Raw genomic sequence first — 25,393 nt, forward strand, 5'->3', positions numbered from 1 at the left:
AATATACAACATTTAGACCATTACACAGTTTTAAACATAAACACTCTAAATGTGTCCCAGTTTATTTCCTGCTGCAGTCTATGTAAATAACATCAGCTGACAGGAAGTAAAAATGGCCCCAAGCTGTTGCCTAGCAACGCAATTCCGTTGCAATTCCGTTGAAATGCACTAAAACGGTGTGTTTCAGACAGAGGGTGAATACAGGTATATTCAGGCAGACAGTATGAGGAAAATAAAGTTATTTTTTTAACATTACAGCATGTAAACATGTTCTAATAGAAACACAAAATACAAGTATGAACCTGAAAATGAGCACGATATGGGACCTTTAAAGTGGCATTTATCCGCCTCATCAGAATCAAATAGGCTGGACTTCAAGCATTGTGGTTGTCAGATTTGTTGAAATGACGTCACCTCTTTTTTACTTACATGTTTAAATTAGATAACATTAATTGCGTGCTTGGTTAACATTAGCTACACATACTCCTTGCTATACTTCTCTTTAAACTTTGGCAGTAATAACTTTTTTAGTTTTTTTTAACATTACAGCCCGTAAGCTTGTTCTAGTAGAAACACAAAATACAATTATGAACCTGAAAATAAGAACGAAATGGGACCTTTAAGTTATTGTTTTCAAATGTACTTTATGTTTTAGTCAAAACGCTAGAATTAAGTCATCTTGTTGCTCTGAAGGTAGTTCTATTCGATTTTATATTGCATTTATTGAGCTGGTGTATCTTTTTTTTCCCCTGTAAAAATGTGTTCATAAAGTAACGAATTGCACTAATAGTTCAAGTACAACTCTGGTCGTGGGTACTGGTTGTGTATTGCTTACAGTGTCATTTTGAACTTGATATAGTTTCTACTCTTATTCTATATACTGTATTTATTTCATTTGAACCTTTCTGTATGTAGCCTACATGTATTTCTGTCCTTGTTCTGCTCCCTCTGGACATCAATAAGGGCTCATTTTATCTTCTAAAACCACACCAAGAGTTTGTTGGACATTAGGAAATGATGGTCCACGATGGAGTTGCTTTCTATGGACTGTACCACGTTACACTTTAACCCAGGTAACTGACACCTGCACTTTCACGACAGACTCAAAGAACACTGAATACCAAAGACCACTCATAAAGAAAAGTTTTTCCTATTGAGAAATAAACGTCCACATACAGCCATTAAGTTATATCTTGAAGCAAATAGCCCATATCATGTTGGCTCTTACCAGCCCTCTGCACCCCTCCACCTCCTCCGCCCCCCCTGCTGGGCTAACCCTGGTGTGCTAACGGTTCAGGAGCAGACTGCCATTTTACACAGTGGCTGCTAGCTGGAGCTCTGAAGTGACAGACCACAAGTTACTCCTACTGTATGTAGTCAGCTTGTTTCCCTAAAAGAACAGCATGGTTTACGTTGTGTCGTCAGCAAACATCTAGCGAAAACGACATTTTGTCTTAAGCACAAGTCAAACTAACAGTGGCGTAAACACACGGCAGGTAAGTTAGTCCTTTATAAGTTATCAGAGGCTGCTGGAGCTAGCTACCGTTACCATAACAGAACATACTGTAGCAGGCTGCTGCTGGAGCTGCTGTCAGTACAGGCTAACAGTGCTGCTGCTTGATCATGTAGCTATAGCACTATTATAGAGGCTGTCAGGCTGGATGGAGGCTCTAACGGTACTTTTATGGGCTGAACGGCAGTTTGATGTTATGACAGTAACATGTTGACAGGAGTGTTTATGAGATGACGTCATGACAGAGCTGCTATCATGCTGTGATGTATGACACTGGTGACGTTATAACCAGCGACTGTACGGGGCTTTGCTACGCTTGTGACAGGGTTTGTTGTTAACGCCATGAATATATATCTATACATCTATATATCTATATATCTATATATAAAGATATATGTCAGCCCTTCCGCTCCTCCCACAGGTCGGATGTGTCATCACTCACATGTTGGTCAAATGGTAAACAATGCTGCTTCTACTGCTGATTCAACAAACTTCTGGCAAAAGTTATTACTGCCAAAGTTTAAAGAGAAGTATAGCAAGGAGTATGTGTAGCTAATGTTAACCAAGCACGCAATTAATGTTATCTAATTTAAACATGTAAGTAAAAAAGAGGTGACGTTATTTCAACAAATCTGACAACCACAATGCTTGAAGTCCAGCCTATTTGATTCTGATGAGGCGGACAAATGCCACTTTAAAGGTCCCATATTATGCTCATTTTCAGGTTCATACTTGTATTTTGTGTTTCTATTATAACATGTTTACATGCTGTAATGTTAAAAAAAAAACAACTTTATTTTCCTCATACTGTCTGCCTGAATATACCTGTATTTACCCTCTGTCTGAAACGCTCCATTTTAGTGCATTTCAACAGAATTGCAATGGAATTGCGTTGCTAGGCAACAGCTTGGGTCCATGTTTACTTCCTGTCAGCTGATGTTATTTACATACACGGCAACAGGAAATAAACTAGGACACATTTAGAATGTTTACATTTAAAACCGTGTAATGGTCTAAATATTGTATATTTGTGACATCACAAATGGACAGAAATCCTAACGGCTTGTTTCAAACGCACAATTTCTGTATACAGGCTGTGTGTATTTTTCCGTATATTGAGCGTTTTGATAGATTAACAGTATTTATAAAGCATTTAAACCTGCTTTATAATGTAAAAGACATGAAAATCTCACTTTTTACAATGTGGGACCTTTAAATAGGACCATATTGCCCAATAGCACCCGGTAAACAGTCAAATCTGAATTTTAAAACACTGCTTTAGTGTGAAAACGTTTTGCATCCACACTAGTGTTTCCAGTTTGTTTTAGTAGAGACATCTGTCCACAGTGAACACCTGGGGCCAACCTAGATAGGAGATTGAGCTGGGGTTTTCCAGTTATCCTGGCTCATTTAGCCTGGTTTCATGAAAGCAGTGGCATATTAGTTACCATGGAGATGTATTGTGTGCAGCTAGCCTGCTGAAGACCAGCTAACAGCCAGGCTTGATGAATCCTGGTGCCTTACCTGTTCAGTCAGCAGTCACTCCGATCAGAAGTCAGTGTGTTTATTACAGTTAGTCCATGATATTATGTGTGTATTTTGCCTTATTTTTATTAGCCTGCATTAAAATACCATATTTTAATGCATGCTAGTACAAATAAATACTTAACTGAATACATATTGCCATTAATTTAAAGCTGAAGTACGCAAGATTGGAACAAATATGATTAAAAAACGGTCGCTATATCGTGACAGTAGTACTTGAAACAGGTAACCTGAAAAAAATCATGTTCCTCTGGTGTCCTCTGGTGCTCCTAATGGCATCTGCATAATTTCACAGACCGGAGGAAAACAAGCAGTAAGAGCTGATCTGTGGTCTGCTGTCCGTCTGCTGTCTATGAGCGCCGGCTGTCAATCACTCGCGAACTCCGACCGAACGGTCAAAATAGGCAGCGCTGATCAAATATGAATCAATATTATGTTACTGTTATGCCTATTTCTCTCCTCAAATGTTTTCAGAATCATCTTGTAGTGTACTGTTTAGCTGTAAAATGAGAAAGTTGGTGATGACGCCGCCATTGTGAAATCTGGTGAAGGACCGCCAAGTACCGGTCACATGACCGAAGCGCAGCCAATAGGAGCGCTCTCTCTCAATGAAATGACCTGTGATTGGTCAAAGTCTGCCGTCACGGGCTAGATGTTCTAAAGCCTGAAAACAGAGCCATGAGGAGGAGCAGAAGTCTAGTTTTCTCTCAGAACACTTGAATTACAATATGCTGAAAGGTTATTATGGAATTTATGCCCAATGATGCTAAAAATATACTGACTACTGCCACTTTAACTGAATACATATTGCCATTCAGTTAAGACCTGTTATTTTAACATTGTAACCATTCATTTTTATTTGTATGTGATAGTCATTGTTACGGTTATATTGTTGTTAGAGGTTTGATGCAGTTGTTGAGGTGATGATTAGAAATGGCTGATAAAGTTCATTGGACCTGCTCCGTTATGTTCCAGATAAGAGATCAACTCATATAAAAGCACCATGATGGGATTGTGAGTTTTAAGACGGGAGCGGGGATTTGTAATGTTTCCATCTTTAATCCCGACTTGTTTATCGCACAGTTTATAAATCCCTTTGTTCACGTTCTCTGGCTCTCCTTTATCGGTTTGGTTTAAAACCAAAGAATCGCCAAATAGGCGCATTCGCCTTCTTTTTTACTAAAGAGAGCGGACATCTTTCCTGCTGACGGTAGGGCTACGTGGGTAATTAACGTAGGCTACAGCGTCAGATGTATGCTACATGTTCTTACTTTATTTTATGATACGCTACAACGATGCGGTGAAGCCTAGTGAAAGCAAGAGGAAAAGAGAAAGAGAGAGACTGAATATAGCACAAAATTCACAACAGGCTTTGCATAGTTGAATATCTTTCTGTTATCGTGGACACGTGAGGACCATTATCGTAGCCAACCAATATTGTGTTGAATGATAATCCCGTCATATCGTCCAAGACCAATGTGTACCTATATGCCAGATAAAGTCAATTTCTGGCCTCTTTTCAACACCTACGTCATCCTGATCATTGTCGATTTCTTATCGCCTTTTTCAGAATCAAAGATTCGTTTGTTTTCGTCCCAGTATTGCAGGTCATTGTCGTTTCTGATTACAGCAGCAGCTGATCACAGCTGGATCAGCTGTCAGTCGGCTTTAACAGCTGTAGAGACTTAAGATGGAGTTTGAGTGCATCCCAAAGCTCTTATTTGTTGTTTCCTCGCTCCTCGCTCCTCGCTTGAACCGGAAGTTGTTCTGCTGCGCCATCTTGAAGACCGGAACTTGGCGGTCATCACCAGATTTCACAATGGCGGCGGCGTCACAAACTTTCTCATTTTACAGCTAAACCGTGCACTATAAGATGATTCTGAAAACATTTGAGGAGAGGAATAGACATTAACGTAACATAATATTGATTCATATTTGATCAGCACTGCCTAGTTTGACCGTTTGGTCGGAGTTCAGAGTGATTGACAGTGAACCTCTCCCTGATTAAATAAAGGTAGAAAAAAAACCCAAAAAACCCTGATAGCGTTAATCGGTTAAAATGCTTAATGTTGGTTAACGGTTAAACGGTTAATTATTAACATCCCTATACTCCACACTTGACAGGATTTTGTTAAGGGACACCATCAAGGTGTGGCCCTGCTGCCCCGGGGTGATAATATGGTGGATCAGTGTGGTTATCTCCTGCAGTTGAAACATAGTATGTGGTTATGGCGGGGCATGCCGTCATACAGATTAAGTATGCTCTACTGAGTCAATGTTTGTCAGTTTGCAGTTAGCAAATTGGAGGCCTCTTACACAGAGAGTATATAACATTTACTGGGCTATTTCATGAATATATACCTTTTACAAGCTGCTCAATGACTTATATTCAATTGGGGATGTTTGAGGAAAAACAGACTGACTGATTCAACTGTCACATCTTTTCCTGATTTAAGGAAGTCTACATCTTCATGATGTTGGACTTGGACTTATATAGCGCTTTTCTAGTCTTCCGACCACTCAAAGCGTTTTACACTACATGTCAGTATTCACCCATTCACACACACATTCATACACTGATGGCAGAGGCTACTAAGGTGCCAACTTTGCCCATCAGGATTTAATTTAAATACTCATTCACACACCGATGGCTATGCCTCCGGGAGCAATTTCGGGTTAAGTGTCTTGCTCAAGGACACACCGACATGTGACCCGGAGCAGCCGGGGATCGAACCACCGACCTTCCGATTGGTGGACAACCTGCTCTACCCTCTGAGCCACAGCCGCCCATATGTTGGAACAGATCTGTCCTCATTTAAGAAGCATTGTGACAGAGAAGCTTTTGAAAGGGCTGTGGCCATCTATTTCAGTTCCGATCCGATACCTGAATTTGGATACCTGACGATACAGATATAGTTCCGATATCAGAGCTCTTTTTGCATAAAATATATCAAGCAATTTTGCTTGAAATTTGAATACTGTATATTCTAAAGCAATTAATTTGAACTGTAGATTAAGTAGGCTTCACATGTAGGAGTGCAAATTTCTATGGCAACCCCTTTAATGTTTTGGAAAAACTTGTACAAATCAAGTGCACAGCAAAACTATACATGAGTTCAACAGTAATAAGAGAATTTCAAAGAGGAGTGCAATAGCAAATTGACAACTCTTCCATGAGGTTTTCAGATTCAATATTTGAAATGAAATTGCACAAACTGTGTCGAATATTAAATATCTCTACACTATCAAATAAGTTAAAAACAACAATGTGCGTGACTGCTTCTTAAATCTGCTTTGTTACTGAATAGTGTACGTTGTGACCAGATGTTTTTATATACATAAATTAATTTTGATCAAGTAATAAAAGGCGAGGCCAGAGCTCTGTTTGTGTCGGGACTTTGAATAGAGGAAGTGGTGAGAGGTTGCTACGGTTACCATACAGAGTTAGGGTGCGCTTGTAAAATGTCACCTCGAGCACCGCAGCACACTGGAATAGCGGTACATATAGGACAAACTAGATGATTAATACCTGCTAGAAGCAGCACGGCGAGTGACTCTCACCATCTGTTTAAAGAGCTGAAAGACGTCACTGACTGTGACTAAACAAACGGCAGGCCGTGTCATGTATACACACGCACGCACGCACGCACGCACGCACGCACGCACGCACGCACGCACGCACGCACGCACACACACACACACACTAGTTGAGCGTTCTGGATGAATCTTTATTGAGAGCCTCGCGAGTGGCTTCCGGATCGGATATCGGGTCGATTCTGACTCAAATAGCTGGATCAGGTGTCGGTGACAATGGGGCCGATCTATTAAATTCAGTTCTATGTTCATATACTATTATATACTGGAATTGTATTCCTGTTTAAAGATAGGGTCGACGATGTTAGAAAGCTAGCATAATTTGAAAGAAGCATCGCCTCAGGAGCTCCGTCTAAACCAGGGGTCGGCAACCTTTACTATCAAAAGAGCCATTTTAGGCCAAATAATAAAAAATAAATCTCTCTGGAGCCGCAAAACATTTGAGCATTGTGATGAAGGTAACCCAGTTTATAGTCTAAGGCTGCATCCCAAAGCTCTTAATTGCATCCCCGTTTCCCTCACTTGCGTCTCATCCTTGCGTCTTAGTCCCTCCCACCAGGGAAGCATGGAGAGACGCAAGGAAACCATGCGAGGAGAGAGGAAATGAGGAAATATGTTTTAAGAGACATGAGACGGTCGTTTCCTCTGAAGCGTCACGTGAAGCAACGTCCGTTTCTGATGACAGCAGCAGCTGATCACAGCTGGATCAGCTGTCAGTCGGCTTTAACAGCTGTTTATGTCTAAACTGTACTAGTACTAATAAAGACACAGTTATTCTCAGTGGCAGAGCAGCAGTGTTTTCTCTCTGTAGCCTGTTACCTGTTGAACAAACACCTGCACACGAATAACAGCTGCAGTCTGTATTTCTACAGTGGACTGAGTCCTGCTTAGAGGACCAGGAACCATCTCTACTGGAACAATATCTTTATATTATTTATTCATTATAAGCGTCTGTAGTTATTGATATTCTGATTGTGAATTCATTATTTAATAACCCAGAATATGACTCTGGTGTCTTTTGAACAGCTGACATTATTTATTAGGCTGAATGTTTCAGGGAAAATGTAAATGATGTAACTCATATCAAACCCGACGTTCAGGAATCATCAGCCTCATGTGACTGAATGGAAATGAGGATAAATTATGTAAAAGGTGATTGTTGCTGACAGACAGACTCTCCTTCTCTCTCTGACTTTAATAGTATCATTAATAAAAGTTAACGGGGGAAATAACAGATCATGAAAAGAAAAATCTTTCTAATAAATGCAGAAAGTTATTTTAAGTCAGTATGTCAGGTGGTATAAACCCCTCTCAGTGTCAGGCTGCTTCACTGGTGGTGTGTGAAGGAGAGATACTGCAGGTCCTTCTGCTGCTGTTCACACCTACAGTTAACACAGATTTTAACTAGATGGTGAATCAGAAGACAACTAAACTATAAAACGTTTAATCTGTGATCTGTCTTCACTCCGGTATAAAACTCCAGCGATGTTGAGAGGTAAAGTTATCAGATCAGTCCGGTCGGCAGCAGCGTCCAATCAGTAACTGATATCCAGTAAGGGGGCGTGTCGGTCGGTAAAAGACTTCCGTGAAGGATGCTCTCGTGTATCCTCGCTCATCGCTCCTCAGAGATCCCTCCTCGATCCTTGATCCTCGATCCTCGCTCCTCGGTGCAGAAATAAGAGCTTTTGGACGGTCTTCAAGATGGCGCACCAGAACAACTTCCGGTTCAAGCGAGGATCGAGGAGCAAGGAAATGAAAATTAAGAGCTTTGGAATGCAGCCTAAGTATATAGTATATAAGTCTAATGCAGTGAGGGCCCAAGTGCAAATGTACTACGGAGTATTAGGGCCACATTGAGGGAAACAAAATCTGAGATTTCCAGAATAAAGTCATAATATTACGAGAAAAAAGTTGTAATATTACGAGAATAAAGTCATAACTTTACAAGAAAAAAAATCATAGTATTACGAGAACAAATCATAACTTTACGAGAAGAAAGGCGTAATATTACAAGAATAAAGTCATAATATCGACTAGAGACGAGAAAGAAAGAAAATAACTAGTAAAAGTACTACTTTATAATATTATGACTTTATTGTCATAATACGACTTATTTCTCTTAAATTTATGACTTTATTCTCATAACATTACAACCTTTTTTCTCATAAACTTGTGACTTTATTCTCATAATATTATGACTTTATTCTCGAAATCTCAGATTTCTTTTTTTTTCCTCGATGTGGCCCTAATACTCCGTCGTACCGTCGACCTACAACAATGATAAATAAAAATGAAAATGTAAACAAAGAACAGTTATTCATTTCCATTTTTAAAAATCCACAGGGAGCCATTGGAGAGGAGCTAAAGAGCCACATGTGGCTCCGTAGCTGCAGGTTGCTGACCCCTGGTTTAAACCCACCCCCTCCCCTCGGGGATCCTTCCAAGGCAGCGCCCCCCCAACACATACATGTACGAGCACCGCCACATCGTAACTACTTTACAGACACAGAGCGGAGAGAGGACCTCAACTCAACAACGCTACCTCATGACAAGTAACCGCAGCAGTGCTACTGCAGGGCTTGAGTTCAGGCTGGTGCACGCCAAGGGTAGAGTACGAGCAGGGAGGTGGGGAGGCATCTGATTGGGTCTTTCCAAGCGGACCGCGAGGCAGTGATTGGTAGACGTTTTTACAGGATTACAGCAGCTACAGATGACGGCTCTTTTCCGGTCCTTTTTCAGAGCTCATCAGTAATGGATCGCTGTCGGGGTGTAAAGATCATTTCAACCAATAATAACAAATAGTGTATACTGGATAACATCGTCAACCCTGCCTTTAAGTCTTGACCAATGTGTTGCTGCATTAAAAAGGTTTACGCTTAAATTGTAATTCCTGTTAATTTCAAAGATTTTTTTGGTGAGGTTTTGTTATTTTAATAATAAATAATTCAGTAAATGTATATCTGTGTATTTATTTGTTAAATGTTTAAGTCCAGCCTGATGTTGACCTACACACAACAGAATGATCCCAGTCTCATCCACACAGTGAGGCATACAGTTCATTAATCAAACACTGCTATCGGATCGATACTCGGTATTGGCCGATACCCAAAGCCCAGGTATCGGTACCAGGACTGAAAAAGTTGGATCGGTGCATCTCTAGTTACTGATTCATGTGTTGAGTGTTACATATGTAAATGTTTATTGTGTATGTAATGTAATTGTTTTTTGTGTGTCTGTGTCTGGTGTGTTGTGTGTCTGTGTCTGTGTCTGTGTGTGTTACTTGTAGTAGTGCAAGGCCCTGGATGGATAGCCTCGACCCTGAAACCCTGTATGTGTCCCCAGAGCAGACTGGACAGCCCATGCTCCCCCTCCCTACCTCGGATGTCTCCAACTTGGCACTAGGGGGGTAAGAACCTCCGATAGCATGTTGGGTGCCCACTGCCCACACCATGCAGCCATGTCTCTCACACAGTCAATCAATCAGCCCATACATAAAAAACTATAACCAAAAGAATGCATACCTGCAGTACAGTGGGCTTAACCACAACAGTAAATCAAAATGTGACTTTAACGGTATTTATACATAATGATACAAAGTACAGGACTCACACATAGTGTACACAGGCTCTTAGTCAGGGACACATTAAGCACTTCTATTACGCTATATATTATTACCTCCGCCAAGGCCGAAGGCCTAGAAAGGAGGTTATGTTTTCACAGGCGTTGGTTTGTTTGTTTGTTTGTCCGTTAGCAGGATTACTCCAAAAGTCCGCAATGGATTTGAATGAAATGTTTTGGAGGGGTGGAGTGTGGCACAATGAACAATCCATTAGATTTTGGTGGCAATCCGGATCATGATCCGGATTCAGGAATTTTTTTAAGAATCCCGATCAGTATAACTCGTGCAGTGTAACTGATAGCGCGTGACCCCGCCTCCTTCTGAGAGCAGAGAGATACGTGTGTGGATGTGTGCGGAAGCTGCTGGCCTTCCGCGGTGAGAAAGAAAATAGCGGTAGATGACGGGATGACAGACAACGTAGTGTAACGTTATACAGACATAACAAGGCTGCTGAATGAGAGAGGCATCCGCTGATACGATACACGGAAACACACCGCGTTAATAATAAGCCGACCACCTCACGGTACCGCCAGCTGGGAGCTGTGATCTGTTTTTAAAGTTACGAACCTTGGCGGAGGTCTGCGCTCACCGAGTGCAATTCTAGTTTTGTCCCATACATTTTTTGCCTTCAGATTAAAACCATACAGTACTGACTTGTTACCTGTTTAACACAGTGTTACACCGCTTCGTCAGTCATAGCTCAGTCAGATCAGCAGCACCCAGTTCTACCAGTGATCTCTCCATGCTGGCCGAAAAGGAAAACAAACATAGCCCATTAAATGTGGATGTGTTTGATTTTTAGACATGATTCTGCATGGTTGACCCTAAATACCTTCTCATCAGTTTTCACCAAATTTGATTGGCAGTGCAAGATGTAGCTTGACTGGTAATGCAAAGGTGTTTTTCTTTTTTCTTTTTGAACCGCATGATCCAATATTGAAGTATGACACTTTGAAAATCTTGCTTGACTCGAAAGTAGACGAGAAATGGCCACTTGAAGTAAGGGATCTCCTTTAAAGTGCATGTCCAAATAAGCTTTTCAGATTTATGTCAATTGCTTTGTCATTTTTTCACAATAGAAACTTTGTTCTAAACCTCCTCCAATTGCATGCACAACCTTCAATTTTTGCTATTATCGTTTTTAAAATGATGCGGCATGCTCACCATTTTTTCTTATGTTTTTACCTATATATTTTATTATTTTAATTGGACTGTCATCCTGCATCATCAGAACCCACACGGGGAAGTCAAATTCCGGTTACTGACAGCAGGTTATGGACTACCTCCTTTTTAGTCTTCTAACCACTCAAAGCGCTTCACGCTACATGTCAGCATTCACTCGTTCACACACACATTCATACACTGATGGCAGAGGCTGCCATGCAAGGTGCTAACATGCCCATCAGGATCTGATCTAAATACTCATTCAAACGCCGATGGCTCAGCCTTCAGGAGCAGTTTGGGGTTCAGTATCTTGTTCAAGGACACACAGACATGTGACTGGAGGAGACAGGGATCAGCTGATGGGAGGATGTCACGACCCGCCACAGCTGCACTGTTGTGCAGCACTTTTCATGCTTTTGATGTGTAAATTTATTCACTCTGCTGTCACAAAGAGCTGTAGAAGAAATAAATGACCAGAAGCATTTTTACAAGTAGGGATGTGACGGTGAGGAAATTTTCCCACCGGTTAATAAACTTGTGACAACGCCAGTGTTACCGATTACACCGGACATTTTACTAGAAAAGATGACGGTCAACATGTGTAGCGCGCTTACTTAATGTATTGATAACACGGCGCTAATAAGCCAAAAGGAACTAAATTGTTTTTATTTCTGCAAAAAAAGCAAAACGACGGTGGGGGCGGTGGGTACGTAATGTAATCGGTGTGTGTCCGACCACCGCGTAACACCGGTAACAGCGACTACCGCGACAAGCCTAATTAGAAGTATTGTAAGAAATCGGCTGCATGTTGAGAGTGATGACAAACGGCCTGTCCAGACCGCCCGCGTCAGCAGCGCGTGGTGGCTGCGGAACGTGTTGTTTTATTATTTCGGCATCCATGTTAACAGGTTAAAGCAGCCACACAGCCCGGTTCGGCTGTGTGTCCGCTGCGTCTCATCTAGAGATTCGAGGTCTCGCCTATTTTTAACATGAGTTGCGCGGTTCACATCAACAACAGTCAGTGAAAGTGATCGTTTGACTGTATATTGACATCATATCAGTAACAATTGACATCATATCAGTAACAATACTACAGTTTTCATGTCTATAGCTGTAGAATGTCACGGACATTAAAAAAAAGTTTTAAAATTTTAAAATCAACACGTCCTGCTTTCATTTAAAAATAAAAACCCTCAAGCCTTTTTTCTGTGGTCATTTGTTAACACAAGGCTTTTATTCTGATATATTTACAGGACAATGTTGTAGAACATGCAGTGACTTGCAGGGCTCCATGAATGAATAAAGTACAGGGTTTTAATGGTGGATTATTACTATTATTTACAAATTACCACACGTTTCTTAACCTTTCTCTGTCTAAAATAAATATAAAAGATATTTATAATGAAATGAAGTGGCCATTAAAAGGCAAACTCTATGTAGAAAGAAAGGGCTGACAGCAGCAGCTGCAGCAGCAGAAACGCAGCTGGGGTTTTAATGGTGGATTATTACTATTATTTACAAATTACCAGACGTTTCTTAACCTTTTTCTGTCTGAAATAAATATAAATTACATTTATATTGAAATGAAGTGGCCATTATGAAAGTAAAGAAAGGGCTGACAGCAGCAGCAGAAACGCTGCCTTTGTGGACGACACAAGCAAGGGATACGCAGCAGTTCAGCGCGGCAGCCATCACACAATGCTCAAACAGTCCGCCCGCCCGCCCAAATCGGTATAGGCCCAAAGAGGAGTGTTTTTGAGCTCTTTTCACGTCGATTTCCCATTGTTTTCTATGGGGGGGGGGAATCGATTAAAAACAAAATCTCTTAGAAAAATCATAGCACACCATTCCCGATCATTATTCAGGGGCCGTTGGTCCCCTGGCACATTTGTGCTCAGACCTTAAAAAAAGATATTGTAATCAGAATCAATGTGCAGCAGTAAGGGTTACGTTGGGTCCAGCCAACAACTACCTGGAGGCAGGCTGGCAGATAGTCCAGTGTTACATTCCATTTATCTCTGTAGGTTATCTCATTTCATAGGTGTGGGTGTGTTTGTATGGGTGTTTGTGTGTGCACTGTGGGGTGCACAAAGACCAAAGCCAGTGTCATTTGACATTGGCTGCCTTCTTCTTTTGCACACATAAATCACACACAAACCAGTACAGCCTTTTAGGACAACAGGGTAAACACAGCCCCCCCCTCAGGCCGGAACCTAATTGTTAGCCGCTGGTGTGGCTAGTCCAGGGATTAGCTACTGACTGGGGAGTACTATTCACTCCCTCTTTCATTCCCTCTGCCCACTGGGCCTTATCACCATCAATCTGACACCATGTTTATCTGACGCTGCAGCCAGATCTGCTGGCCTAGGAGAAATGCTCACAAAGGCCGTGGATCATCAGCACTTTGATTGTGGGACCCCAAATGGTCATTACTTTCTCTGGCCCCAGTGATCCCGGCAGCCCTCCATGATCTCCATGCAGCGGTTATTCCAAGTCCCAGAACCTGGAACCTGAAGGCCTGTCACTTTGTGTCTGTCATTTGTGCTCTTCTTCTATCTCAAACGAAGGCGGCTCCTCAGCCACATTTTGTTTTGTTGTATTTGTGTTCCAGTGGACAGGTTCTCTCCATGTGCATTGGTTTGCCGCGGCACACTGTTTTTCCTCTTCCTTTCGTGCACTGTCGGCTGCCTTATTATACCCCTTCACCAGGGATTTACCAACGAGTGTACAATCTGGAGTTTACCACCGCCCCGTGATCACTGTCAATTTAGCTTCATTGTCGTGTTGTGTTCAAAGAAGAAGAAAGAAAAAGAGATTTTTTTTCCATCATGGCTTCTTTTAAGTTGGATTTTCTCCCCGAGATGATGGTGGACCATTGCTCTTTGAATTCTAGTCCTGTGTAAGTAACTCACTCTGGGCCAGCTTCGTAAGTATTATATGTTTCCCGAGGTGGTCCTGTGTTTCTGGAAATCAGCTTGAATGCATTGGTCTGTTTTAAGCTCTTTATTGTGATTTAGTATATAATTAGTACTAATCGTGAGCGGCTGTGTTGTAGCGTGTCAGGTGACAGGCCACCCATAGTTGCAATTTTTATCCACATAGCACTCAAGTGTACTAAGAGCAGTTGTGGTACCTTTCTTTAAGGTTTTAGTTATTGTTTTTGACTGATTCTGATTCCAGTTCAGATGTTAATCAGTTCTGATTCTCGGCACGTTATTTGTGTAAGAAACAACAAAGTGACACAGAGTTCTGTTCTTAATAGGCTGCTCTAACAAACTAAAATTAACAATGAATGCCTTTCCCCCTTTTAGTCATAATAACCACATTATCAATATTTTTCTTACCCAAAATAGTCTTTTGAACAAATTTTCTCTGAAATTGACATCCCTGAAGTCATGTCACGGTGCGTTCAAGGTCTTCGGTCACGACAAGTGTTGTGATATTTGATTTTGTCAGTGTTGTGCATCCCCATACTGACTTGGCCCTTGGTACAGCTCACTTTTAGGCCTGTGTGTGTTTGCGTGCATACATTTATACTGGTATATCATCAGTACATTTTGAAAGAAGAATTCAATCTTAAATGCATGAATCTCTGATGTCTCATCACATTTAGAGCTTATTAAGCGATAATGAATTTTTAAGGCAGATACTGATATTGATATTTGAGGGTTTAAAAAAGGCTGATAGCAATATGTCACCAGATATTAATTTTTTAATAGAAATGCCTAAAGCATTTTTGATAAGAATCTCTTATTGAGCAGGACATTATGCTATTAAAAAAATAAACTTATTTTATCATCAAAAACATAAATACCAGCAACTACAGCCATAAACTTCACTGGAAATTAAATTACTGGTAAACGCGTCATCAACGCGTCATATACCCTGTGGTCTTAATGCTCAGGCTGATCGGAATCCTTAAAAAATTCCTGAATCCGGATCATGATCCGGATCGCCACCAAAATCTAATGGATTGTTCATCGTGCTACACCCCACCCCTCCAACAAATTTCATTAAAATCCATCGCGGACTTTTGGAGTAATCCTGCTAACAGACAGACAGACAAACAAACCAACGCCGATGAAAACATAACCTCCTTGGCCCTAGGCCTTGGCGGAGGTAATAAATGTCAGTATATGGGTGCTCTACAGTTGTAGTGTCGGCCCGTTTGACCACTGAGATGAGAGTGACGGCCAACTTGACCGCACGTTACCGCTATACGATAACGTTTCCTCTCCGTGACAGAGTTAGCATGCAGCTTTAGCCGTGATGTCTAGCTCTGCTTTTCCTGTCAATGTGTGAAACCCAAAGTGTTTCCATACTTTACTGGATGTGTTGTGTTTACCACGCTGGATTTAACATGTGAGGGTGCCGGTCGTATCCACACCTACCCTCTGGCGTTTTCTGCGAGTCGTTTCGGATGGCCTTTGTTTAGGTTTTTGAAACGGATATGACGTCACGTTACTCAGACTCACTTTCTTCTACCTCAGCATAGACTCAAATGAAGCAATTATTTTGATTCTGGCATTAAAAAAATCGTAAAAAAATATATCGCGATACATAAGTGAATCGATTTTTTTCCCCACCCCTAATATATAGATGGACGACGCGTCTCCACTTCCCCCCACTATACAGAAGTGAAGCCAAAATAAAACAGGCACCAGGAGTGTATCCACCCTGGTCATCAGGGCCCGAGCACGAAAGCGCCAGGAACCAACGGTGTCCCTGGCACGAAGTGCAAGGAAAACTATTGTTTTTGTAAGGATTATTATTTTTCTGCTGGAATATCGCATTTTTGAGGTGCTTAGGATGCACGAAAACTCACGGAAATTGGAATACGCGTCAGAACTGGCGCGATCTCAAGGTTCTGTATTGATTGTGCTTGGGTGTCGCCAGCGGGCTCGATAGCGCTCCCTGATGCAGGCAGCTTTTCAGAAAAAGTTACTTCGATCTTCACGAAATTCAAGTAGGTTATTGCTCACATCTGCAAGAACGTACTAAATACTTTTTAGATTTTTTTGGCCAACAGGAAGTCAGCCATCTTGGATTTCGTGCCTTATTTTAAAATTTACGAACACATGTTTGAGGACTTAAGGATGCACAAAAACAAGACAAAGTAGACATCAAAACAAAGCTATTATTGAACCTAGGGATGCAGGATATACTGTATCTGTGGCCGGTACACACAGTAAGTGAATTCAGTTATTTTCATTGTACATCTGATAATGCAGAGCCTTGGCTGCAGACTAGGGACACCACTTGAAAACCTGCATCTTAACAAGGATTTCTGCCTCTCTGCCTTTCCCCTCTATGCTCTGCTCTCTGTGTCAGTGCCTGTTTGTGTGGGCAGCAAGCAAATCAGAGCATCTCAGTGAACTTTAGGTAACGTTTACTTGTGTTGGTGAAGACAATGATCGTCATCCACAAGTGCAACAAAATCTTCCAGCAAGGGAGTCAATAGTTGAATCAAACTGTTGAACAAGCAGAAGAAAAACCTAAGCTAACCTGTAGTTATGAGATGTCAGCTCTCGGACCCCTTTTCGTCCCAGCCGGTGTGTTTTACTCGGACATACGGAGCTCGGTCAGGGTTTATCCTGGCTCGAAATGAGGCGGAGGTGGTACCTTCCTGATCATGTGCACACATGTGCATGTCCCTGTATGCTCATTGTGCTAAATTGTGGCTATAATTAGAATCCCTGGATGTTCATCTGCATTTTCCCGTAGTGGTCCCAGTAATATTTGAAATACACCCACATGCACAAACAGGACCTATATACATGCATTAATGGAGCGATGACAGAGCGAGGGGGCTGTCCCTGACAGGCGCCCCGGGTGTTGGGGGTTTGGTGCCTTGCTCAAGGGCACCTCGGCAGTGCCCTAGAGGCAAACTGGTATCTCTCCAGCGACCAGTTCACACTCAGTACTTGGTCCATGTGTGGTCTTGAACCGGCGATCTTCTGGTTCCCAAGACAAGTCCCTACGGACTGAGCTACTGCCGCCCCCCCCCCCAAAAAGTGAATTAAATAGTAAATAGTTTTCAGCTAAACTTTTGACAGACGCCCTGTTTCTGTTTCTATTTCGCTTACCTTGAAAGTGCCGCAACAGACGAGGAACGGCTGATTGATGAAGTTGAAATGATCCTAAATATGAATCCTAAATAAGGTGGCAGCTGGCTGGTGGGAGATCACCTGGAAGTCTCCTACTTGCTGTTGGCTGTATTTTAAGTAAATTATAGGATGGTCTGTCATATATGTCCTGTGAAGTTTAATAATTAAACTAATTAACTAAACTCCCTAACTAAAAGTATAGCCTTCACTGATCTCTCAATTTAAAACATTTTTTTAAAGTGGTTATCGTATTGGTATCGGCCACAAAGTAAGTTGTTGGTATTTTGGTGGAAAATGGGTCTTAGACGTTAGTTAGTTCATTAATGGTGAATCTGAATAATTGACTATTCGATCTCAGGAATCTGATTTGACTGACAATTAGGGAATTAGGGCCAAAAGTTTTATTTACAGCCACGAAAAGCAAGCAAACTAGGAAACCATACCTGTCGCTCCGTTTCAGTACCATGGACAACACAGCATTACTCTCCAGACATTTCAAATCAGATTAGCTGCAGCTGAGCTCATTGAAATCTCAGATTCCCTGGCCTGAGGGAGCGAGACAGACAGACAGACAGACAAACTAAATATCTGTGCACTGCAGATCAGACTTTTTTGAAGTCATGCCAAAGACTACAGCCTTTAACGAAATATTGCGTTGATGAAAACGTTTATCAGTCGGCTAGTTTGTCATTCAAGCAATAACAACAAACGTTGACTGTAGCTGTTCATGCCTCCGTTGTATCACATTCGATATAACGTCACAGTAACTTTAATTGTAATAGACCTAAATTTAGGCCTACACAAGAGGAACAAGTATGGGCTAACAAATTAACAATTAACTAACGTGTTTCAAAGTAGCGTTAAATAACGACAAACGAAACTGTAAACGTGTGTTTGCTCCACAAGCAAAATCGCATTTATCAAACGTTTAATGGTAAGATGATTAAAGTTAACGTTACCTGTTAATTGATGTGTGTAGCAAGATGCCGAGACAAACAGCTGCTACCCGTCCAGAAGCAGGCTCGGGCTGCTATGTCCTCTCGCCCATTTTGTTGGTTGCTGGTAATATGTTGAATATGTGTCTAATATTACGGCTTTTTTTCTTGTAAAGTTATGACTTTATTCTCGTAATATTACAACTTTTTTTCTCGTAAAGTTATGTCTTTATTCTCCTAATATTACAACTTTTTTTCTCGTAAAGTTATGACTTTATTCTCATAATATTACAACTTCTTTTCTTGTAAAGTTATGACTTTATTCTCGGAATATTCCGACTTTTTTTCTCGTAAAGTTATGACTTTATTCTCGGAATATTACAACTTTTTTTCTTGTAAAGTTATTTCTTTATTCTCCTAATATTACGGCTTTTTTTCTTGTAAAGTTATGACTTTATTCTCGGAATATTACGACTTTTTTTCTCGTAAAGTTATGACTTTATTCTCGGAATATTACGACTTTATTCTCAAAATGTCAGATTTTTTTTTCCTCAATGTGGCCCTAATACTCCGTCGTAGTGACTCGTAGGCTCACAGGGCTCAATACTAACTTTTAAAAGTAGGCATTAGCTTTTGGGTGCCAAAACAGAAAATAGAGTTGCATTCTTAGCCACCTTATATTTTGAGTAATTAAGAGACTAAGCGTGACCCAGCCTCCTTCACGGATGAAGTGCAGAGTGCGGCTGTCAGTCAGTTAAGGAAATGGCGAGTGGACACGATAAAGTCCAGTCAGAGGATCCACCAGCATCATTTTGCTCTGCTGTATGGAAGCATTACTGATTTAGTGTTTTCTATGAAAATGACGGAAAAAAAGTGGTGGATAAAACGGCGACTGTGTGAGCACTGTGCAACACTTTGGTTTATGCTAACGGTAACACTTCCAATATAATGAACCATTTACGAAGCAATCACTCCGGTGTGTCCGTCGTTAGCGCAAGGAGAAGAGAGTCGGGTAGGAAAGACCAACTCCTCCCCGCAGCATTTAAACATCCTCTACATTCAGACTCAGACAGGGCAAAAAACATAACTACAGCACTGGGGAGATTTATAGTGAAAGATATGCAGCCTTATGCAGTCGTGGAGGACGCTGGATTTCAGCATATGATTAACAGTGGCACGCAAATCCAACCGTTTTGAGTGGAAAAACTAATCTTTCAATTAATAGCTGATAATCAGGGAATTGAGACATATGTTATACTGTTCTTTTTTTTATTTAGCATAGTTCTGGTTGAGCTTATGCTTCGATTTATGTTGATGACCTTAGTTTATAATTACATCATATTTATATGAACATAACAAAGCTGCATTTTTTTTGTTTGCACTAATAACCGTAGAAGACTTATTCTTTCAATTAAGATTTGACAATGAAGAAGTGTTTATGTTCCTTATGTAAGCCATACTTTTGTAAAGGCAAACATTTGTTAACTTATTTTTGCCAAATAAATGAAAAGCATGTTGAAATCAGAACATGACCTCCTCACTGTAACATAAATGTACAGAACCGAACCGAAAACCCTGATATGAACCCAACCGGGAATTTTGTGAACCGCTCCACCCCTAATTTGCACCAAGAGTGGACAATGTGTATTAACTGTGCAAGTTGGAAGTGAAAGACAGTAAAAATCCCAGAAACTACCAAAGTTTTGATAGCCTTTCAAAGTTTCCTTTGTCATACCAGCATTAAGCAACTTTCCCACTGATTAACACTGATGAAGGTCAGATGATCTTTATTATATGTTGATAGAGTGTTCCAGCAGCAGGAGGACCTGTGTTATCTCTCTTTCACACACTGCGGGTGAAGCAGTCTGTCATTGAAAGACCTATTTAATAACGTTTGGAGGGAGCAGCGCCTTTTGTAGTCCATCTTCAGAACATTGTAGTTTCACCACAGCAGACCTGTATCACTAACATCCGCCGCCGTCGTCATCATAATTACGGAGCTTATAGTGAAAGAGCAGTCGGATTGTCTGAACACCGCGGTTGTCTTTTCCCAAGTCCGTCTGAATCCTCCTTCTCATCTTTCCTTTACCTCACGACGTTTTCCATCGAGGTCAAGGAGAAGTGGTAAGGAAAAGACGTTAGGACGTAATTTTTTGACTTTTTGAACGCAGCCCTGCATAAAAATCCCTATTACCACCATCAGCCACCATGTTCTGAACAGACACATCACATTACAAACACTAACAAAAGGAACATTTGCATTTTGGAACATAAAACAGCAAACTGAAACTACTCAGTCCAGCACTCGGGACTCTGCAGGCATGATGGGAAATAAAGGCCGTCCCTGTCTGTATGATACTCAGGGCACTTCCTGCATGCCTGTGGCATTTTACACTGCAAGAATTAGCCTGGCCGCTAGCAGACTTTAGTTAGTTAGTTTTCCATACTCATAGCTCTTCTACTCTTACTTGGTTTGACTTTAATTCACTGCATCTCCCAACAGAACAACACCACAGTTGAATTTCAGCCTACAGGCACGTTTTTCAGCTCAACATTGTTGAATCAGGGCAGCTGATATTGGTAGCGAGAGCAACAAGCTAGTGAGTGCCGTCTCTCACATGGATGTATAAAGAGAACTGGATACAGCGTTGGAGGCAGGGCCCCGTTCATTCCTATGAAATTGTCTCAGTGGCGGATGAAGCCTAAATCGCTCGACTTCCGTCTATTTTTGTAGATTACAACGCACTTGTAATGCTCTGCAGAAGGATTTCTGTTGTGTTTTTTGTATGATGATGTCAATTTAGAACACTTTCTAATTAAAAAGGGAGTTGTGTTCTCTTTTTAAAGAAGAATCTGAAAGTGTAAATGACAGTTGTCAGGGCATAAAACCAATGATCTGTCAATCTTTATCAATCAAGACTCCATAGTCTAACAGTGGGATGTTTAAGTCCAGAATCGATTCAAATCGTGACCTTAAAATCGAAAGTCAAATGGAATCGTGGATTTGGAGAATCGTGACACCCCTAATATACGGCAGTACTTACCGGCATATGCTTCAAAATCTACAACATAGTTTTAGCTTCTGTTGTTATGATGCCATTTTATGTCTTTTCTACACGATATATTACAGTTTTTATGTATAATAAATATCATGAATAGTGTTAGTACAGAGAAATTAAGAACTAAGAGATGTAGACCTCAATTTCTCTTTTAACCTCCAAGGGCCTTGAAGGAGGTTATGTTTTCATCAGCGTTGGTTTGTTTGTCTGTCTGTCCGTCCGTCCGTCCGTTCTTCTGTCAGCAGGATTGCTCCAAAAGTTCATGATGGATTTGAATGAAGTTTTTTGGAGGGGTGGGGTGTGGCACAATGAACAATCCATTTGATTTTGGTGGCGATCCAGATCATGATCCGGATTCAGGAACTTTTTTAAGAATTCCGATCAGCCTGAGTATTAAGACCTCAGGGTATAACACATGCGCAATGTAACTGATGACGCGTTGATGACGCATGACCACGCCTCCTTCCTTCTTCTGAGAGCAGAGAGATGTGTTTGTAGATGTGTGTGCCGGAGCTGCTGGCCATTAGCGGTGAGAAAGAGAAAAGTGGTAGCTGACGGGATGAGAGACAACGTAGTGTAACGTTATACAGACATAACAAGGCTGCTGAATGAGAGAGGCATCCGCCGATATGTTATACGGAAACACACCGTGTTAATTATAAGCCGACCACCTCACAGTACCGTCAGCTGTGAGCTGTGATCTGTTTTTAAAGTCAGGCACCTTGGCGGAGGTCTGCGCTCTCTGAGTGTAATACTAGTTATTATAAGACACTGATAATCAGCATCATAAATATAGAAAATAAAACACTATCACAGCATCCCTACTACCCTATATACTGTATATATACTGTATATTTATGTTGTAAGTATAGGAGATAAACATGTTTGTTTCTAACCTCCGTCCGTCTAATGCAGTTGTATTTGTCTTTGTAGTGGGAAGAAGATGAATGGGTCTCTGGACCACCCCGACCAACCAGACGTCGATGCCATTAAGATGTTCGTGGGACAGATTCCGCGGTCCTGGTCTGAGGAGCAGCTTCGAGAGCTGTTCGAGCCTTACGGAGCAGTCTATGAGATAAATGTTCTCCGAGACCGCAGCCAGAATCCACCACAGAGCAAAGGTCAGCATGTAGTAACATAACATGTTGCACTCACCAAAGTGTTTCATTTGACTTCTTAGTCGTCTAGTATGTCACCCATAAATTCAGTTGTGTCGTATACATTGCAGATTTTTTTAGGGTTGACCCGAATGCTTCGAAGCTTTGACCGTTGCCGTATTAATTGACCTCCAAATCAATATTCAAATGGTTATTATTATTATTATTATTTTTTCATATATAAATATGTAATAATAATGTATAAATCCCAAAATTGCTCATGAAATGAGGAATAATTCCACAACATTATTTATTATTCATATTCAACATTAATTATTATTAGTTATTCTCAGACAGATATTGCTGTTTGCTGTGTGTAGAGGTGTGTGAGTGTACAGTAGTGCGGCAGCGGCACTGAAACAACCTGTTGCTCCACCAAGCTTCCAAATACCTTCAAATATTTCTCACCGAAGCTTTGAAGCCCAAAAAAATGGTATTCAGGACAGCCTTAGTTATTTTATGCCTCCGCGCTGTCCACTTGGACACATTTCTAGTTTATTTTTTATTTTTATAAAAAAAAAAAATGTTGTAGCTACAAAGAAACTAAAAGGGCTGACCCAAAGATTTGATTATTTGAGAACCTATTGAAATTCAAATGGTTATTACTGTTATTGAGCAACAACAAGGTCCTTGGGCGACTCAAAATCTCTTGAAATTTGGCACAAGCGTCAGGTGTGCGTGAAATTGATATCTGATATGGGTCTCATGCTCGGGTGTGGCGAATTGGCTCGATAGCGCCCCCCTATTGCGTAGCCCCGGCGTGGCATTTCACCTAGATGTATGAAATTTGGTATGTGTATGCAACATGTTGAGACATTAAAAAAAAGCCTCTTGTGGGGCAGCTAAGCTGAAATATTCAATAGGAGCTAAATATTCCAAAAAAGTTCAGGAAACTGATTATTTGACTCTTATGATTTAAGGTGTGTTCAAGCTGATCAAATCAGATGTCAGGATCTCACAGACATGTTTTTATTACCTCTTTATTTTTTAAGGCTGCTTTTTAAAAGCTTTTAACCTGAGAAAAACGTGAAAACCAGATAAAAGGAGCATGGTCACTTCAGGGTCAAACTTCACCCCCTTGTCTTCACCAACCAATACACTGTTAGATCTTCAGCTTCCCATCGGTGCATGTATCTTTTCATTAGCAGTAAAATTGACAGAGATATCGCTGGATAAAGTTCAGTAGTTCAGATTGCCGGTAACCTCTAGTCACAGGTTGCAAGAGAACGGTTTAGTTTGGGCGCTTCAGGTTCATACGACAATGTTTTATTTTTGCAACGGTCTTCAAATCTGATGGAAGGAGCTGATATCTGTCTGGTCTCTAACCTGTGATTAAGCTGACTGGGTTGAACCTTTAAGGAAACTAAGATCAGTCTATACTGTCGGACTAACTCACAGGGTCAAAGAGACACACAAGCTGATCCACCACGGCAAGGTGCCAACTCCAATAGGGTTAGATTTTTCATGCCGTATGAATGGCATTGTATCATGCCGAGTTACGGCGTGATACAGGAACTGAGGAGGCAGGTTGCTGGGGGCAAAGTTTGACCAAAAGTTATCCAATTAAAAAAAACAATAACTAATAACAAAAAAATGCCATAGTCCAAAACATCACTATTATTCATCATAACATGTTGCCGATTTGCTGTTTAATAATACTAATAATGCTTATAATCAGTTAGGGATGCACCGATACCACTTGTTTTCAGACCAAGTACAAGTACTTACATTTGGGAACTCGCCGATACCGAGTACCGATACGAGTACTTCTCTGTGCCTAAAGACCCTCGTTAACAGCCAGCTGGAGGGTGTGAGCGACACACGGCAGGCTGGGGAGTCCAGCATACGAGGCGGTGCGTCGCGACCGGCTCAAGGTCGGCTTGGAAAGGCTCAGGGCGAAGGTGGCTCGCGGTCGCAGCTTTACAGTGCTCCCCGCCCGGACCTTGCCACACCGTGGACAAAGGGCTCGCTGCGTCCTCTCTCCCCGTCGGGGAGGGACGGGGCCCCCTGCTCCCGGTGTGACTGTCGACCGGGGCAGACTGTCCTCAGTGCGCCCCAACCGCGTCGTGCCGCCAGGGCGGGGCTCGGCTCACATAAAAGGCGCCAGGGGTCTGCGGAGATGTCGGCAACCCACCTAACCCGTCTTGAAACATGGACCAAGAAGTCTAACGCACGCGCAAAAAAATGTGGATACAACTGATAAAACTTAGTTTTCTCTGTGATTATAAGTGTTTCTTCACAGAACCTGAGCCAAATGAACAGAAAGAAACTATTCTGCTTAGTTTTGGGGTCATCGATGGGCACGCTGCTTCTGTCCTCTGCTCTCGGTGTTTCATCGAGAGCTGTTTCAGCTATTAGTTTATTTTACAACTTTTACGACCTACTGATTTAAATAAGAGCTATTGGAGCGTTCGTACTGGGGAGTTGATTCACATAAAAAAAAAAATGATCCTCTGAGTTACAGACGTCTCTTTTCCCAATGTAAGTCTTTGGGAAAAAGTAATTTTGGGCCCGATGGCATCACGTGACCGACACAGAAGTTGCAGTACCGCCGTTTGGCCGCTACGAAAATGGGCATCAACGACCGGTGCTCTTCCTGAGGGCTTGGAAACGCTCCATTTTAGCGCCTGTCTGTCTGTCTGTCGCCCAGTCCGCTCTGATTGGTCAGCATTTTGTGGACTCACTGGGTGTGTCAACTAC

At 41.5% G+C, this 25,393-nt stretch overlaps 1 protein-coding gene across 15 annotated transcripts in view; it reads left to right on the forward strand.

Moving 5' to 3' along the window:
• The first annotated feature begins 1,294 nt into the window (after nt 1-1,294).
• celf1 (cugbp, Elav-like family member 1) overlaps nt 1,295-25,393 on the forward strand; it is a 62,691-nt gene continuing 38,592 nt past the window's right edge. For 4 of the 15 annotated variants that reach the window (XM_037746265.1, XM_037746259.1, XM_037746345.1 and 1 more), the window contains exons 1-3: nt 1,296-1,496; nt 9,939-10,058; nt 22,470-22,657. In XM_037746265.1, coding sequence (XP_037602193.1) covers nt 9,955-10,058; nt 22,470-22,657 — 292 coding nt within the window. In that variant the 5' untranslated portion in view covers nt 1,296-1,496; nt 9,939-9,954. Of the gene's footprint in view, nt 1,497-9,938; nt 10,059-13,894; nt 14,335-22,469; nt 22,658-25,393 lie in introns of those variants that run through there. The other 11 variants (XM_037746289.1, XM_037746352.1, XM_037746297.1 and 8 more) reach the window with 7 other exon arrangements.

The sequence above is a fragment of the Sebastes umbrosus genome, chromosome 2 (genome assembly GCF_015220745.1).
Source record: "Sebastes umbrosus isolate fSebUmb1 chromosome 2, fSebUmb1.pri, whole genome shotgun sequence".
Lineage (NCBI taxonomy): Eukaryota > Metazoa > Chordata > Actinopteri > Perciformes > Sebastidae > Sebastes > Sebastes umbrosus.